A 14,926-nucleotide genomic window follows, 5' to 3' on the forward strand; every position below is an offset into this window, starting at 1 on the left:
CAAAATGCGAATGACGATTTTACGTTTTCGAATACTCTATCAGAGAGAGCCATTAAAGACTAATAAATCAATTGTCTGAAAGACCAAGGATGACAGATGAATGCAGTATCAGGTAGTACGCAATTTGTATATACACTTTACTAGAAGCTGCAACGGTTATATATTTTACCGCCGGTTCGAATAGACATCCCAGGCAATGGATTTAAAAATAACACGACAGGACGGATTATTTTCCTCCGTATCCTGGAGAATGCAAACCATGGCACGGGCTGACTCCTGTCATATGAGCATATCTTCTCTTTGACGTGAATAGCGGAGGAATGTATGGAATGCCAAGCAGCATTACGAATCGCCAGAAGCGATCGACAAGAGCCATCCGATGATCCGAATAAGGGACCAGTGGGACGACATATGTACGACGACTGCTGCCAGCCAACGGCACCCAGCAAAAAGGGCGGCATGCAAAGTGTCACCAATCACGTATCCGTACTGTATGACGACGAAACGGTCGATGACCCCATTTATATCCGCGTCACATAAGTCTGATCTCTCGTTTCAGATGGCTCGATGGCGGACGGCAGCAAGTGTGCCCGGAGCGCGTTTCATGTCTCTTTTTTCCTTCGTTTTCCCTACCATTGAGCGGCAGCCAACAGCGTGGCTGTACAGGGCGTCTTTGTCTCAGAATCAGCCAGCCAGCAAGCAAACCACTTGCTGCCTGCCTCGCTGCTTACTCTCTCCCTTTGATAAATGCATACGAGCATATACTAAAATAGCCATTTTTGAAGCTTATTCGGCGCCGCGGACCAATGAACGGCAGCTAAGCGCCTAAAGGTGAAACGGGGTCGAGTGGCATGCGGTCAGCTTATTTATTAGGACTTTTGCCATCCCAACAGGGCGGACGTTTGTAGGGCGTAGATTAGTTGACATCAGCCGTTGGAATCAACTAGCGACCTTGCGACTCGCGACCACCTCGGGGACCCGGGCTCCATAAGCGCCAAATAGCCCGAAGAAGCAATTGCCAGAAGGAAGGGTCTTCCAGTGGCCGGTCCAGTAGTCTATCTCCATTGGTCTGGAGAATCGCGGCCTTCCAAGCCACTGGTTGTTTCCCTGCACGCATCTTCCGACAATTGTGCGTCAAAGCAAAGCGATTCGCCAGTCCGGATTAGGGGATCTGCTCGTTTGGAGGGCCCCCAAACAGCCCCAAGCCTGTTGCGTCCTCCTTCTTGGGTGGGATTTTGTTTCCCTCCTGGCCCCTGCATCAGCCGATGTCGAGTTCTGGTCGAGACCTCGGAGGCCCACAAGTACTTGTGACGACAGCTAGGCTGGCCGTGGTTGATCTGTATCAACCGAATATCTTGTAACAGTGGTTTGAGATCGGCATCAGCCAGCTTTGCGAAAACCGGGTCAGTAGACTGGGTCGGCCGGGGTAGGGATGGGCCCCGGCTGGCACTGGGCAGAACACAAGGAAAAGAAAAGCCATGGCAACGTACGCACATGGGGTAGATTCGTAAGCTGTGCCCCAGAAATGCTGCTTGGTGCATGCTAGGACCTCCCTAGCAGCTACACACTCGGCACGTTGCACTCGCAACTCCCCAATGGCAAGCGCTGCCACTTCGCTATTCTTGGGATGTACGGCCTGCTGCGTGTTACTACTTGTACAATGAGGCGCGCCCGTTTTGGAACCAACCGTCTCTTTGATTCTTCTGCTTACGGCGGACTGTGAGTTTCGAGTTCTATATCGGTAGTGAAACATATCAAAAGTCGGCAGGGCCCCCTTTCAGAAAAAACAAGACAGAGAGAGAGGACTGTGTCTTCGTCTTTTCCCTGGAAGTGTGTGTGTATTTGTTTTGTGCATAGTGTGCTTGCGGCTGCTCACTGATTCCATCCTCCACACGTTCTCATCATCATCATCATCAGCATGTACGCCCGTCCTCTCAAGCGCTCCCGGTTACTATCGCCGGCCTTCCTCTTCTTCTTCAGTGTCTTTGTTTTCTTTCAGCTCATCCGCTGGTGCCGGCCCGCCCCTGGGCTGAGCGATCGGATATTGGTCGAGGAGGAGTCGGGCGAGTCCTGCAGGCATCACGATGGCCTCTCCGACGTCTTCGTCGTCTTCAAGACGGGCGCCACCGAGGCCCTGAGACCAGGTGCCCACCCATCTCGCCACCAGCCTGCGCTGCGTCCCGAACTACGCCATCTACTCCGACTACGACGAGGTCATTGACGGCGTGCACGTCCAGGACTCCCTCGACGAGGTCAGCGACGACCTCAAGAAGACCCACCCAGACTTCGAATACTACCAGCGTCTGCAGCAGGGCGGCCGGTCCGCCTTCTCGGACGAGGAGAACGCGCAGTGGGCTGCCACCCAGAGCACCATTGCTGGCCGCGACACCCCTGGCTGGCGGCTGGACAAGTGGAAGTTCCTGCCCATCGCCGAGAAGGCGCTGCGCCAGGGAGCCGGCACGGGCGCCAACTGGTATGTCTTCTACGAGGGCGACAGCTACATCTTCTGGCGCAACATCCTGGACTGGATCACCAACCTCGACCCGGCGGAGCCGCACTACCTCGGCAACCCTATGATCATCGGTGACGTCGCCTTCGCTCACGGCGGCTCCGGCTTCGTACTGTCGCGCACCGCGCTCGAGATGGTGGTCGAGTACCGCCGCCAGAACCTTGAGTTCTACGACGCCTTCACCGCGAGCCACTGGGCCGGCGACTGCGTCCTGGGCAAGGCCCTCGCCGATGCCGGCGTTCCCCTGCTCTACGCCCGCCCCAACCTCCACGGCGACCACCCCGCCGAGCTCGGCTTCCTCGGCTCCGTCTCCGACCCCACGAGCCAGGACTGGTGCTACAACATTGCCAGCTACCACCACATGGCGCCGTCTGATATTGTGCAGATGTCCATGTTCGAGCGCCAGTGGAACAGAGGAGTAAGTTACCGACTCTATGAAAGCCATTGCCAAAGATGGTTTTTTTGCTGACTCCGATTTACAATAGAACCGCACACTCTTACGACATGGTGACGTTTTCACAAACTGGGTCCTGCCGCACATCACGTCGCGGCGCGATGCCTGGGACAACATGTCCGAAGACGTGGTCGAGTACCCCGAAGGCACCACCATCACCATGCGGGACTGCTACAAGGTCTGCTTGGGACAGCCGGACTGCATGCAGTACTCGCTCTCCGGGCAGTCGACATGCAGGACGTCCAAGATGATGCGTCTTGGCCGCCGGCGCCCGGCGGTCGAGGACGAGGAGACGATGGCGTCGGGCTGGATGACGCATCGCGTGAATGCGTTTGTGGAGGTCATGGACGAATACTGCGGCCAGGAGGGTTGGATATTGCCCTAAATCTGTGCTACTATTTCTTTTGTCTCATGTCCATTATGTATGAATGGCTCGGTTGTCGTTTTGTCTTTTTTCTTCTTTTCTACTTGGTATTTATCTGGAGCGACGGCGTTAAAGGGGGGTACCACATAAACACCAACCGCGGGACAGCGGTGGAGATGGGAACAGGAGCATTGGCATCGCTTGGGGGTTTCTTGTCGGAACAAGGGTCCCGATACCCATGGAAAGACGTGTATAAATTAGCGAGGCTTCACTAGCCATCATCCAGCATATCCTTGAATATGCATTACAGGAATTCAAACCATTAAGCAATATGTACTTCCTGCCGCCCCTTTGCTGCTGTGGCAGATGACGGGAGAAGAAAAAAAGAATAAGCACGTTGACGGTGATAGGGCGTATGGGGTCTACATACTTCTCAGCTGAATATATCGCTGTCCCAGTTCGGGCATGTGCATCGGCGCAGCGCACCTGGCTGGATGCGGCATCCATCCCCAGAGCCCAATTGTGCTCCACGCTGCCAAGTAAGTGGTCCTTGCCACTGCGTCTTCCCTCTTGTATGCAGATGTGCAGTAGCACAACGAGTCCCTACACCCTTTTCGATAGGAATCATCTCTCCAATCTCCGATCGTGCAGCATCTGCTAGCCGCTCTGAGATCGAGAGCTGCTTTTATAAAGAGAAGTATAGCCGAGTTACGATTCTTTACCCCGCGGCACGGATATGCGGGAGAGATGTCTCAATTACCAGTCTCGATATCCTCAACACGTACAAACACACACGCACACTATTCGTGGCGGTGAAATCGGTCATTTCATATATTTGTGATCATGGGGTATTCGACGCACCTCTGGCTCATAGCCGGAGCTCTTCTGTCGTTCTGGCTGGTGTCTACCGCCGTTTCCTGGCGGCGGCTCCGCCACGTCCCGGGCCCCTTCGTCGCCTCCGTGTCGTGGCTATGGGCACCGTACATGGTGCTGCGCGGCCGCGGCAGCGAGTTCCTACACCTGAGGCGGTACGGGTCCGTGGTGCGGACGGGCCCCAACGCCGTCGTCATCGACGACCCCCAGGCCCTGCGGCAGCTCAACGGCGCCCGCAGCCTGGCCCCCCGCGACACGTGGTACTCGCCGACCAAGCTGGACCCGGGGCAGGCCGCCACCTTCTCGTCGCTCGAGATCGGCCCGCACGACCGGCTCAAGGCCAAGGCGGCCGCCGGCTACAGCGGCCGCGACGGCGGCGTCGACTTCGAGGCCAGCGTCGATCGGGTCACGGGGCGCCTGCTCGACGCGGTTCGGAGCCGGTACCTCTCCCGGGGCGGCGACGACTTGGTCGAGGTCGACTTCGCGCACCTGATTCGCTACTTCACGCTGGACCTCATTACGGACGTCGGCTACGGCCAGAGCTTCGGCTTTCTGGACGGCAAGGACGACGAGTACCGGTACACCGAGGGGGTCGAGCAGTTTGAGGTGCTGGTCCCGATGTTGGCTGAGATACCGCCGCTGCGCCACCTGTTGGATTCGCCTTTCATTGCGTCGTTGGTCGCTCCCAGTCCCGACGGAAAGCGCGGGATAGGAAGAGTTCTAGGGTAAGCACCCCCTTGTCTTTCAACCGTTAAGCGGACACTCGTGGGAGTTGGATCCATGTGGATGCTAACAGAACGTAACCGCTGGCAGTATTGCCCACAAGATCATCCGCGAGCGTTTCGCGGGCAACGAGAAGGATCGAGGAGATATGATAGTACGTCCCACCAAACACAAATCCGCCGACCCGTAATAAGGAAAAAGCAGGCTTGGATGGAAACTAAGTAACCATCGTTCAGGGTGCCTTCATGCGCGGCGGAATGAGCCAACGAGAGACTCTGGCCGAATCCTTCGTTCAGATCCTGGCCGGCTCGGACACTACAGCCATCGTCATCCGTACCACCTTATTACATGCCATAACGTCGCCCAAGGTCTACCAACGCCTAAAACAGGAGATCAAGGCCGCCGGCGTGGACAGATCGTCCCCTATCAGCAACGAACAAGCGAAGAGCCTTACATACTTTCAGGTGAGCAAACCCTCCCAGGGCCTTACTCTGTGCATATCATATTGCCTCCCTATTCCCCTTTCTATGTAACGGTCGCACCACCCGATGGGCACAGGCTGACTCACCTATTTCTACCCACCACATCAGGCCGTCATGTGGGAAGGCTACCGGATGCGCCCGCCCGTGCTCTACGGCCTGTTCAAGGTCCTCCCGCCGGGCGGCGCCACCCTCTGCGGCGTCCCGCTGCCCGGCGGCACCGCGGTCGGCGCCAATAACGTCGCCATGATGCAGCGCGCCGACGTCTTCGGCCGGGACGCGCGCCTGTTCCGCCCCGAGCGGTTCCTCGAGTGCGATGAGGAGACCCGGCGGGAGATGATCCGCACGGTGGAGCTCAACTTCGGGTTCGGGCGGTGGCAGTGCGCGGGTAAGAACCTGGCCATGATCGAGCTGAACAAGATCTTCTTCGAGGTGAGTGGCGTCCGTTTCCTTTCTACGTTGATGGGGTGGAGAGACAGGGAGAGAGAGAGAAAAAGGGATGCTCTTTTTCCTTTTGTTGGGGGCTAAAGCTGAATTTTGAATATATTACTGACTCGTTCATCATGGTAGCTGCTGAGGGCTTTCGACTTCCAGGTGGTGAATCCCAGTAAGCCGTGGGTAGAGAAGCCGACGACTGTAAGCATACAGAGAGAGATGCGGGTCAAGATCACGGAGGCGTCAGATGAATAGTGCAGTTCGGTTACCTGAGGCAACTGTCCATGATGCGCCCAGGGTGTGTACTGTCTTTCCCTATTAATATATATATGAGTTGCAAAAGGTAGTCATACTTGACACCTTCATATGATGTGATTTGTAAGGTCGGCCACGATATATAACAATTAGATATAGGTAAAGCAAGATGTAGTTTGATACATAAGAATAGCCATCTTTTCTAAGTTGCGCCCTAAGACTACTGTGTAAGTGCGGCGCTACAAACAAGCATCATATGACATTCGGTGTCAGCATTCCCCGACATGGATAAGAAAAAGGACTCCCGCCAGGAAGAAGCCGGGATGGCTCAAGTTGCGCACAATTGTTCAGCAATGCTCGGATGGGCTGATGAGTTATTCACAAGAGTATTCGAGATGCCGAGATGTAGCGTTTCAACTTATTCAGGTAACACAAAGCTATTAATGCATCGTGGTAGAGCCGGACCCTCTCAGGCTCGCCCCGCAGGACCGTGCTACAGTGCTACCCCTCTATTGCGTCTTGACCTCCTGGTCCAGCTCGACGGCCTTAACGTGCTCGTGGCTCTCCATGGTGCTCATGGTGTCCTTGGGGAATTCAACACTGGTATGGAGCAAAATGGGTCAGTCTGAGTTGAGCGAGATGTAGTGGCAGGTCATGGCCCGGCTGGGTGGGCATCGGCCCGGCATCGGGGACGGAGGAGAGGGACGAGGGGTTAAGTAGGAACGTACGAGAAGCCCTTGATGAGGTTGTACTCGTGGCCAATCTTGCCGCCCTGGTCTTCGGCATGCTTCTTCGCGGCGGCGATCTGGTCGGCCGACGCATCGGGCTTGCAGGTGACCTAATTAATTAAGCGAGTGTTAGGAATCTTCGTGGTCGAAGAGCAACCGAATCATACGCCTCGACTGCAGACGTACAATGTAGGTAGGCATCTTGGCTTGTGTAGATTCGCGGAAAAAACGCTTGGAGGTTGTTGTTCTTGGATGGTATGAGCGTATAGATGTGGGCTTGAGTGTTGATGATGGTCTTGGGGGGAGAAGAAGCTGTCGAGGAAGCATGGGGATATTAATAAGAGAGGAGGCTGCCGCTTTGGTTTACTGAGGATCCAACCCCATCAACAGTAACCATACTACGCGCGCCTACGGGACGCAGATAAAGGAGTGGACGCACTTGCATACGTCATGCCGCTAGCTTATGCCTAAGGTTGCCTCTTGAAGCCGAGCAGTCACACACCACATGAGACGAGCAGCCAGGCAGCTTCAGTGACCTCACAGGCTCACACACACACAGCAAGGACGACCAAGAAGAACTGGTTTTTGGCCGCCCAACCAAGTTACTGGGAGTCGCTTCTTATCGCGATGCATCTATCATAGGCGGACTAGTTGGATCGATGTCTTGCTTGGAAATAATGTGCTACCTGGCTACTGGGCGAAGGATAACGTCTTGTAACCCAACGTCGATGGGCAAGATGAGGGGTCTCGTTGATGCGACTAATGTGACTGGTACGGTTCAATGTTGTCAATGCTATCAAGCCCACTGCCCCTCCTTCTGGCTAGGTAGGCAGGTAGGGGTCCTCAAGGCTCAGGGTACAAAGTTACAAGACAGCGTCCCGCTAACTCGAGCTGCCCCACATAGATAAAATCGATAAGCCCCGATTAGATAGCCATCTCGAACTTTTTTTTTGCTGGTAAGAGAACTACCCATATACAGCGTGCATAGACTTATCGGTCCTGCGGTTCTGGTGCTTCTTTACATTGGAAACGCCATCATCATGGAGGACCAATCGCATAAGCCTCATCGCAAGGCGAAGGAGAAGAAGAAGCACTCCGGAGGTTAGTACGGATCTTTTTTTTTCTTTCTCTTCCCAGATGCCTTGTCCTAACTGAGTTTTACCCTGCAGATGTGAACCCCAAGGCCTTTGCTGTTGCCAACCCGGGCAAGCTTGCTAGACAAGCCGCTCGCTCGTCAGATATCAAAGAGAAAAGTTTCCACGTTCCTCTTGCCGACCGTACACCCGATCAAGCACCTGCGCCCCGTCTCGTCTCGATCGTCGGCCCGCCCGGTGTTGGAAAGACCACGCTCCTGAAGTCGCTGGTTCGCAGATATGCCAAGGAGACTCTGCAAGAGCCCCAGGGCCCAATTACCGTAGTCACGTCCAAGAAACAACGTTTGACCTTCCAAGAATGCCCCAATACGTTAGAAGCTATGGTCGACACGGCCAAGGTGGCCGACATTGTCTTGCTGATGATCGACGGCAACTACGGGTTCGAAATGGAAACTATGGAGTTTCTCAACGTTCTGAGTGCTACGGGTATGCCAGGAAATGTTTTCGGTGTCCTGACCCATTTGGATCTGTTTCGAAAGCCCCAAGCGCTGAAGGACGCGAAGAAGCGATTGAAGCACCGACTTTGGAGCGAGCTTTACAACGGCGCCCATCTGTTCTACCTGTCTGGAGTGATCAACGGACGATACCCTGACCGCGAGATCCACAACTTGTCGCGCTTCCTTTCAGTCATGAAGAACCCCCGACCTTTGGTCTGGCGCAACTCGCATTGCTACTCTGTCATCGATTCGTTCCGAGACGTCACGCATCCTACAGCCATGGAGGAGGACAAGAACTGCGACCGAACAATCGCGTTGAGCGGATACCTAAGGGGTACAAACCTCGCAGCGGAGGGACAAAGAATTACGGTGCCTGGTCTCGGCGACTTCACCGTATCTCAGGTTCAGGCGCTTCCGGATCCATGCCCGACACCACAAATGGTACAGGCAATGGCGAAAATAACAGGAAAGACTGGCAGGAGGAGGTTGGATGAGAAAGACAAGAAGATCCACGCGCCTATGTCCGACAGATCTGGTCTTAAGATCGATGGCGACGCGATCTGGATCACGAGGGAGAAGGGCTTCAATTTCGACAAGGATGCCGAGGGCGTCGAACGCGGCGAAGGTGAAGAACTCATCATCTCGCTGCAAGACCAGAAGAGGCTGCTCGGCCAAACCGATGATGGTGTGCAGCTGTTCCGTGGCGGCGAAAAGATTTCAAAGGTTGCCGAGGAAGAGGATACTGGCAGAAAAAAGCACAGAACCGTTAGGGTGGCTGAGAGAGACGACGACGAAGATGATATCGTGGATGATGAGGGATTTGTTAGCGGCGAGGAGGACGCTGTGTCAGACGAGGAAGCCGAGTTCAGTGAACAGAAACTGGGCAAACTCTTCCGGCAGGATAAGGACAAGGCTGGTAACGAAGACGACTTTGCCTTCGCTGACAGCGACTCCGATATGGGTTCTCTTGGCTCCGAGGATGAGGACGAAGACGACGAAGACGACTCGGATGACGATGAAGATCTCGACGACGACGAAAACCAAGCCGAACGCCGGTGGAAAGAGAACCTGACACTAAGGGCATCTAACATGCACGGCAAACGTCCATCATATCGAACTGCCGATCTTGCACGGCTGATGTACAACACATCCATCTCGGCGGATGAGGTTCTGCAAAGATGGAAAGGCGAGGTTGAAGGCGAAGAGGAAGATGAGGACGACATCGAAGCAGACGACGAAGATGATTTCTTCAAGAAGACCAAGAACGAAAAGGACGCCATGACTGATGATCGCGCCTTGCCTGCTTATGACTACGAGAAACTCGCCGCCAAGTGGGCTTTGCAAGATAACATCGAGCTCATTCGAGAACGATTCACCAGTGCGAACCTCGCCGGCGGTGACGGGGGAGAGGACGATGGCGAGGACGGTGAGGGATTTGGGGACGAAGACAGTGAAGGTGATGGTGAATTCGAGGATCTTGAGACTGGCGAGGTTCACAAGGCTGAATCGAAGCCGGTGGAGGACTTCGAAGACGAACGCGCCCAGAACGCGAAGCGCAAAGAGGAACTGAAGCTTCGGTTCGAACAAGAGGATCGTGAAGGTTTTGCCAACGACAAGGCCAATGCCCGACGTGAAGCTGGTGCGGACGCCGATGAGTTTGGCGAGGACGAATGGTATGACAGGCAGAAGGCTGTCATTCAAAAGCAGCTTGACATCAACAATGCCGAGTTCGAGGCGCTGGATGACTCGCAACGTATCAGCGTTGAGGGATACCGCGCTGGACAATATGTGACCATCACCATCGAGGGCGTGCCAGCCGAGTTCACCGAAAACTTTGATGCCAGTATGCCGATCATTGTCGGTGGAATCACTCCGACTGAAGACAGGTTTGGATTCTGCCAGGCAAGAATCAAGAGGCACAGATGGCATAAGAAGATCCTCAAGTCCGGAGACCCTCTCATCATCTCTCTGGGCTGGCGCCGGTTCCAGACTTTGTAAGCAACATTCCTTCCAAGAATCCTTTTCTACATTTGAGTACCCAAACTAACTGTATACACACAGACCCATGTACAGCACATCCGACAATCGGACAAGGAACCGCCTGCTAAAGTACACGCCGGAGCACATGCATTGTTTCTCAACCTGGTGGGGTCCTCTGATTGCACCCAACACTGGCTTCGTCGCTTTCAACACGCTGTCGTCCCAAAACCCTGGCTTCAGAATTGCCGCCTCGGGAACCATTCTGAGCGTTGATGAGACAACCGAAACGGTCAAGAAGCTCAAGTTGACTGGTGTGCCTTACAAAATTTTCAAGAACACCGCTTTCATCAAGGACATGTTCAACTCGTCTCTTGAAGTGGCCAAGATGGAGGGCGTGGCCATCAAGACGGTTTCCGGCATTCGTGGTCAAATCAAGAAAGCCCTTAGCAGGGACGATGGCAAGTTCCGTGCTACCTTTGAAGACAAGATCCTGATGAGCGATCTTGTGATTATGCGCGCCTGGTATCCTATCAAACCCCACCGATACTACAACCCGGTGACAAATCTTCTTGGAGGATGGCAGGGTATGCGCTTGACGGGCGAGGTTAGACGAGACCAAGGCCTACCCACGCCGCAGAACAAGGACAGCAAGTACAGGCCGATTGAAAGACCAACACGCCATTTCAACCCTCTGCGGGTGCCCCGTGCTCTTGCCGCCGACCTGCCCTACAAGTCCCAGATCGTCCAAGCGAAGCCTCAGCGCCACAAGACGTACACGCAGAAGCGTGCCGTGGTCCTGGGCGGGGAGGAGAAGAAGGCCCGCGACCTCATGCAGAAACTCACGACCATCCGCAAAGACACCGTCGCCAAGCGCCACGCCAAGAAGGAAGAGAAGCGCGTGGAGTTCCGCAAGAAGATGGCGACCCTCGCAGAAAAGAAGGAATCGCGCGAGAAGCGGGAGACCAAGGACTACTGGCGTGCAGAGGGCAAGAAGAGAAAGGCAGACGACAGTGGCGGCGGCGGGAAGAGGAGACGCTAGTCTTGCTCTCTCGTTGGTCGGGTTCTGCGCGCTGCGTGTTTTTGTCAAGACAAGCTGTATATCTAGATCTAATAGTATCTGCCTGGTATAGAGACGTATATAAAAGCTTGCATTTCCATGATTTTGAAAGTCCAGGTTTTCGGCATACTCTGGATATGATCGTGTTCGGGCGAGGTTAGCCCCTAGTCAGCAAGAGTAAGGTAGGTAAGATGGATGCTATTGCAAACGGCACGTACACATTCCATACAACGCACCCGACCCAGATTCATGGCCCACGGCGGAATGGCACATGCAGAGCACGCAGAGGTTGAACTGACATCAGGGGGCGAGGTTCAGCCCATCTCGGCGTTTGCAACAACGAAGCGGCAAGGTCGGCCGATTCGAGCGAAACACATTTCGCTGTCGCCTCACCTTGGGTACACACCCCTACTCACCTTAGGTAGTCCATAACCGTTCACGGACTTCCAAGAGGCTCTTGGGATGTTATGTGGCTGATTGCAGAGCGTAGATTGGATCAAGCTTTCCATCTAGTGGACTTTTTCCTATCGAACCTTCAAAAGCTAAGCCAATTATAATGCTTCTATTAAGGCGGGCCAGTGTTCTTAGTAGGCGGCCCTAGGGCTAGCGGCCAGCGGCTACAAAGGGAGTGCAGCGTTTAGCGTTATCCCCATGCGGTAATTCTATAACATTGAATTTGGTACCTACCTACCATTGATCACCAAGCACCTAATCCATTAGTTGTGATAACTGCATTCATCCTGGGCCCTGCGCGCTGCCAGCATAGAAAGTAATAGCATCAAGCGTTAACCATAAAGAAACGCATTATCTGCCATGCAGTAAGTGCATGCGGAAGAAGCACAAGTCTCTGCTAGGTGAGGGCTTGTTGTCGGCGTCATTTTCCTATACCACAAATAGACAAAAACCCGGCCAGTTCACTTGGGGGGCACAAAAGCCAACCATAACAGAGCATAATCTCTTTTAGTTTTATAGCGAACAGAATGGGACTCGGCTTTGATGCCTGCGTAAACAAGTTTGACACTTGGATGTAGTGTGAGCGCGGTTTTTAGTTCCGAGAGACCCGTCCGGCCTCCCCTTTAGCATTCCGTGTATGCAACTCAATAACTGCAGGCTGCACTAATGGCACCTTGACGGCCTCGTGGTGCCTGGCCGGGATTCTGAATACCAGCTTCGATGGGCAACTAGCCACACACACCACTCCAAGCTGTCCACGATATTTACCTCATACAGGAGCACCGTCGCTCGCTTCAAGAATCGATATCATCGCCATTCTGGTGGACAAATTCTAAGGACATACATGAGCCGCTATGTTCATACAGGTGATCAACAAGACAATGCGACCATTTCCGATCAAGAGCGGTCAGACGAAAGACGAAGGGCGCATAGTTATATCAGTGTATTTGTTACAGCAAACCAAAAAATGTATGTCGCTGATCGATGCCAGCGGACTGAGACCTGAGCAAAGAAGGAGAACAATGCTATTCTTCGGCCTATCAAGTCTATACCCAGTGTCCCCTCTCCATATGTAGAAATTGACGTTGTTGAGGAACGTTGAAGTTGTTACTAACGATTTCGGTTGCACTTGAAGTCTAAACACCAGCATGGACTCAGCTGGTAACCACAATGCCCAGCTAAGACCACAGAGGGTAGTCCAATCGTCGACCTTGGCTTATGGTACACAAGGTATCTTCCGACTGCCATGCTAGGGATAGGCTTAGACTTCAACGGCCACTGTAAACACACCACACATCTCGTGTTAAGGGCCTCAAATTCGCTCTAGTTCGTACAGCAGGTGCTTATAATAGACCCCGTTGATCATCCTCGTCCAAACGAGGGCATCGAACCGTCGCTGTGACTTGTCAACTACGTTCCCTCCCTGGTCTCTCTTTGCCCTCGCCCAATTACTGAATCCCCTCTTCCTTACCCTGCTCAAGATGCGTGTGCAAGCCCCCTTGCTCGCCCTGCTCGGCCTGCTGGCCAGCAACGCGCGGTCCGAGATGAAGTTGACGAGCCCGCAGCCCATCACCAAGCACGGAGTCGAGGGCCCCTGCGACCAGATGGACCCCTACGACCGGAGCCACGTCACGAAGTGGCCGGTCCGGGGCCACGACGTCGGCCTCATCTTCTCCGAGAATAACTCGCACGTCACCCTGCAGGCGACCGTGGTCAACGAGGGCTCCGTGTACGACTTCCGCGACCTGCGGCCCCCGATCCACGTCCACCGCGCCGACGACTACTGCTTCATGCGCATCCGTGGCATCCGGGAGTGGATCGGCAAGGACGCCCTCTTCCAGGTCAAGCAGTACGTCCCCGGCGTCGGCTACAACTTCACGGTATGTTTGGGAAGACCACCAACCCCCATCCCCCTCCCTTACCTCCCTTCACACCAAACGCATGAGAAGCAATATGGGGGAAAGAGAAAGAGAGAGACTGAGATATGCTGACTGATCGCCCTTAAACAGTGTGCGGCCATCAAGTTTGTCGAAGGAGGCCCGGCCAAGCCGACCTGCCGCGGCTTCCACGACCAGCTCGTCGCGGCGGTTGCGCACCCGCTGGATGGCCCGCCGATGGAGGAAGGCGACGGAGAAATCCAATACGTCGAAGCCGACGAGTGAGAAGGCGACGCCGTCGTGCTGGACAGCGATGCTCACGGTATTGTGGTGGCATCCGTCGGGCCGGTTCCATACCCGACCAGCGTGAGAGGGGGGGTTACATCAAAAATCTACATACAACTGTTTTAATTATATCTCTTGGGAATTAGTATCGATGTAGAAATGAGCATCAGATTGGAAGTTGAACCCGCAGAGTCTAGATTCATGTAGCTGCACCTTCCATCTTGAAGACCGCAGCCGAGACATACAACTGTTCCAAACGAAAGACAACGGTCCAACGCAACGCATGACGCGCACAACATAAAGCCTTGATGAGCTAGACAAGCCGAAGAGTCAGTGAGAGGTACATGCAGAGATGGAACAACAAAATGACAGACAAGCTTTGTGATTGGCTGCCGTTACTCCGACTTAAAAGAAGTAGTACTCAACCAAGGAAGTTCCGAAATCGAGTTCGGACAGGCCTCCGGAAGCGGTCGACGTCTGATTGGTCAATCAGGCTCGGACCTACTCTCCGAGAATTTTTCTCCATGCCTGGGACCAGCATGGTCAACCAGTGCAGAACTAGGTACCTAGGCAAGTACATACATATGTGATCTACCAACACCCAACATACTTCATGTAGCGAAATGGGGCATTAGGTAATTTGAGCTTTGCCGGCCAGTCATTTACGAGGCAGTCGATGGCATCAACTCATGCTCCCTACATGGTAGTGCATGAGTTGTTCCTATCCGGTGCGGAGGCAGGTTGATTATGGCCCAACGATACCGTCTGCAGACAGCAGGACTCATCATGGCAATTCCCCCATGCGAAAACCAACACGAGACGGTAATTCAATATCGAAATTTGGAAAATGCCATGATAAGGGT

At 54.1% G+C, this 14,926-nt stretch overlaps 5 protein-coding genes across 5 annotated transcripts; 4 read left to right on the top strand and 1 right to left on the bottom strand.

The window, feature by feature from the left end:
- Positions 1 to 1,918: 1,918 nt before the first annotated feature.
- PG985_004259 (uncharacterized protein) lies at positions 1,919 to 3,348 on the top strand (the record flags this gene model as incomplete). Its single annotated transcript, XM_066824028.1, has 3 exons — positions 1,919 to 2,107; positions 2,145 to 2,927; positions 2,995 to 3,348. The coding sequence occupies 3 exons, from the start codon at positions 1,919 to 1,921 to the stop codon at positions 3,346 to 3,348; spliced, it is 1,326 nt and encodes a 441-aa protein (XP_066687188.1).
- Positions 3,349 to 4,170: 822 nt separating this feature from the next.
- Positions 4,171 to 6,092, top strand: PG985_004260 (uncharacterized protein; the record flags this gene model as incomplete). Its single annotated transcript, XM_066824029.1, has 5 exons — positions 4,171 to 4,925; positions 5,014 to 5,077; positions 5,160 to 5,387; positions 5,514 to 5,834; positions 5,973 to 6,092. The coding sequence occupies 5 exons, from the start codon at positions 4,171 to 4,173 to the stop codon at positions 6,090 to 6,092; spliced, it is 1,488 nt and encodes a 495-aa protein (XP_066687189.1).
- Positions 6,093 to 6,601: 509 nt separating this feature from the next.
- Positions 6,602 to 7,021, bottom strand: PG985_004261 (uncharacterized protein; the record flags this gene model as incomplete). Its single annotated transcript, XM_066824030.1, has 3 exons — positions 6,602 to 6,692; positions 6,821 to 6,930; positions 7,007 to 7,021. The coding sequence occupies 3 exons, from the start codon at positions 7,019 to 7,021 to the stop codon at positions 6,602 to 6,604; spliced, it is 216 nt and encodes a 71-aa protein (XP_066687190.1).
- Positions 7,022 to 7,860: 839 nt separating this feature from the next.
- On the top strand, positions 7,861 to 11,430 carry PG985_004262 (uncharacterized protein; the record flags this gene model as incomplete). The annotated part of the gene is made up of 3 exons (XM_066824031.1): positions 7,861 to 7,921; positions 7,990 to 10,405; positions 10,473 to 11,430. The coding sequence occupies 3 exons, from the start codon at positions 7,861 to 7,863 to the stop codon at positions 11,428 to 11,430; spliced, it is 3,435 nt and encodes a 1,144-aa protein (XP_066687191.1).
- A 1,952-nt stretch (positions 11,431 to 13,382) lies between these two features.
- Positions 13,383 to 14,063, top strand: PG985_004263 (uncharacterized protein; the record flags this gene model as incomplete). The annotated part of the gene is made up of 2 exons (XM_066824032.1): positions 13,383 to 13,781; positions 13,911 to 14,063. 2 exons carry the CDS (start codon positions 13,383 to 13,385, stop codon positions 14,061 to 14,063), a joined length of 552 nt encoding a protein of 183 aa, XP_066687192.1.
- Positions 14,064 to 14,926: the final 863 nt, after the last annotated feature.

The sequence above is a fragment of the Apiospora marii genome (genome assembly GCF_038362585.1).
Source record: "Apiospora marii strain CBS 49790 chromosome Unknown utg000003l_segment0_segment0, whole genome shotgun sequence".
Lineage (NCBI taxonomy): Eukaryota > Fungi > Ascomycota > Sordariomycetes > Amphisphaeriales > Apiosporaceae > Apiospora > Apiospora marii.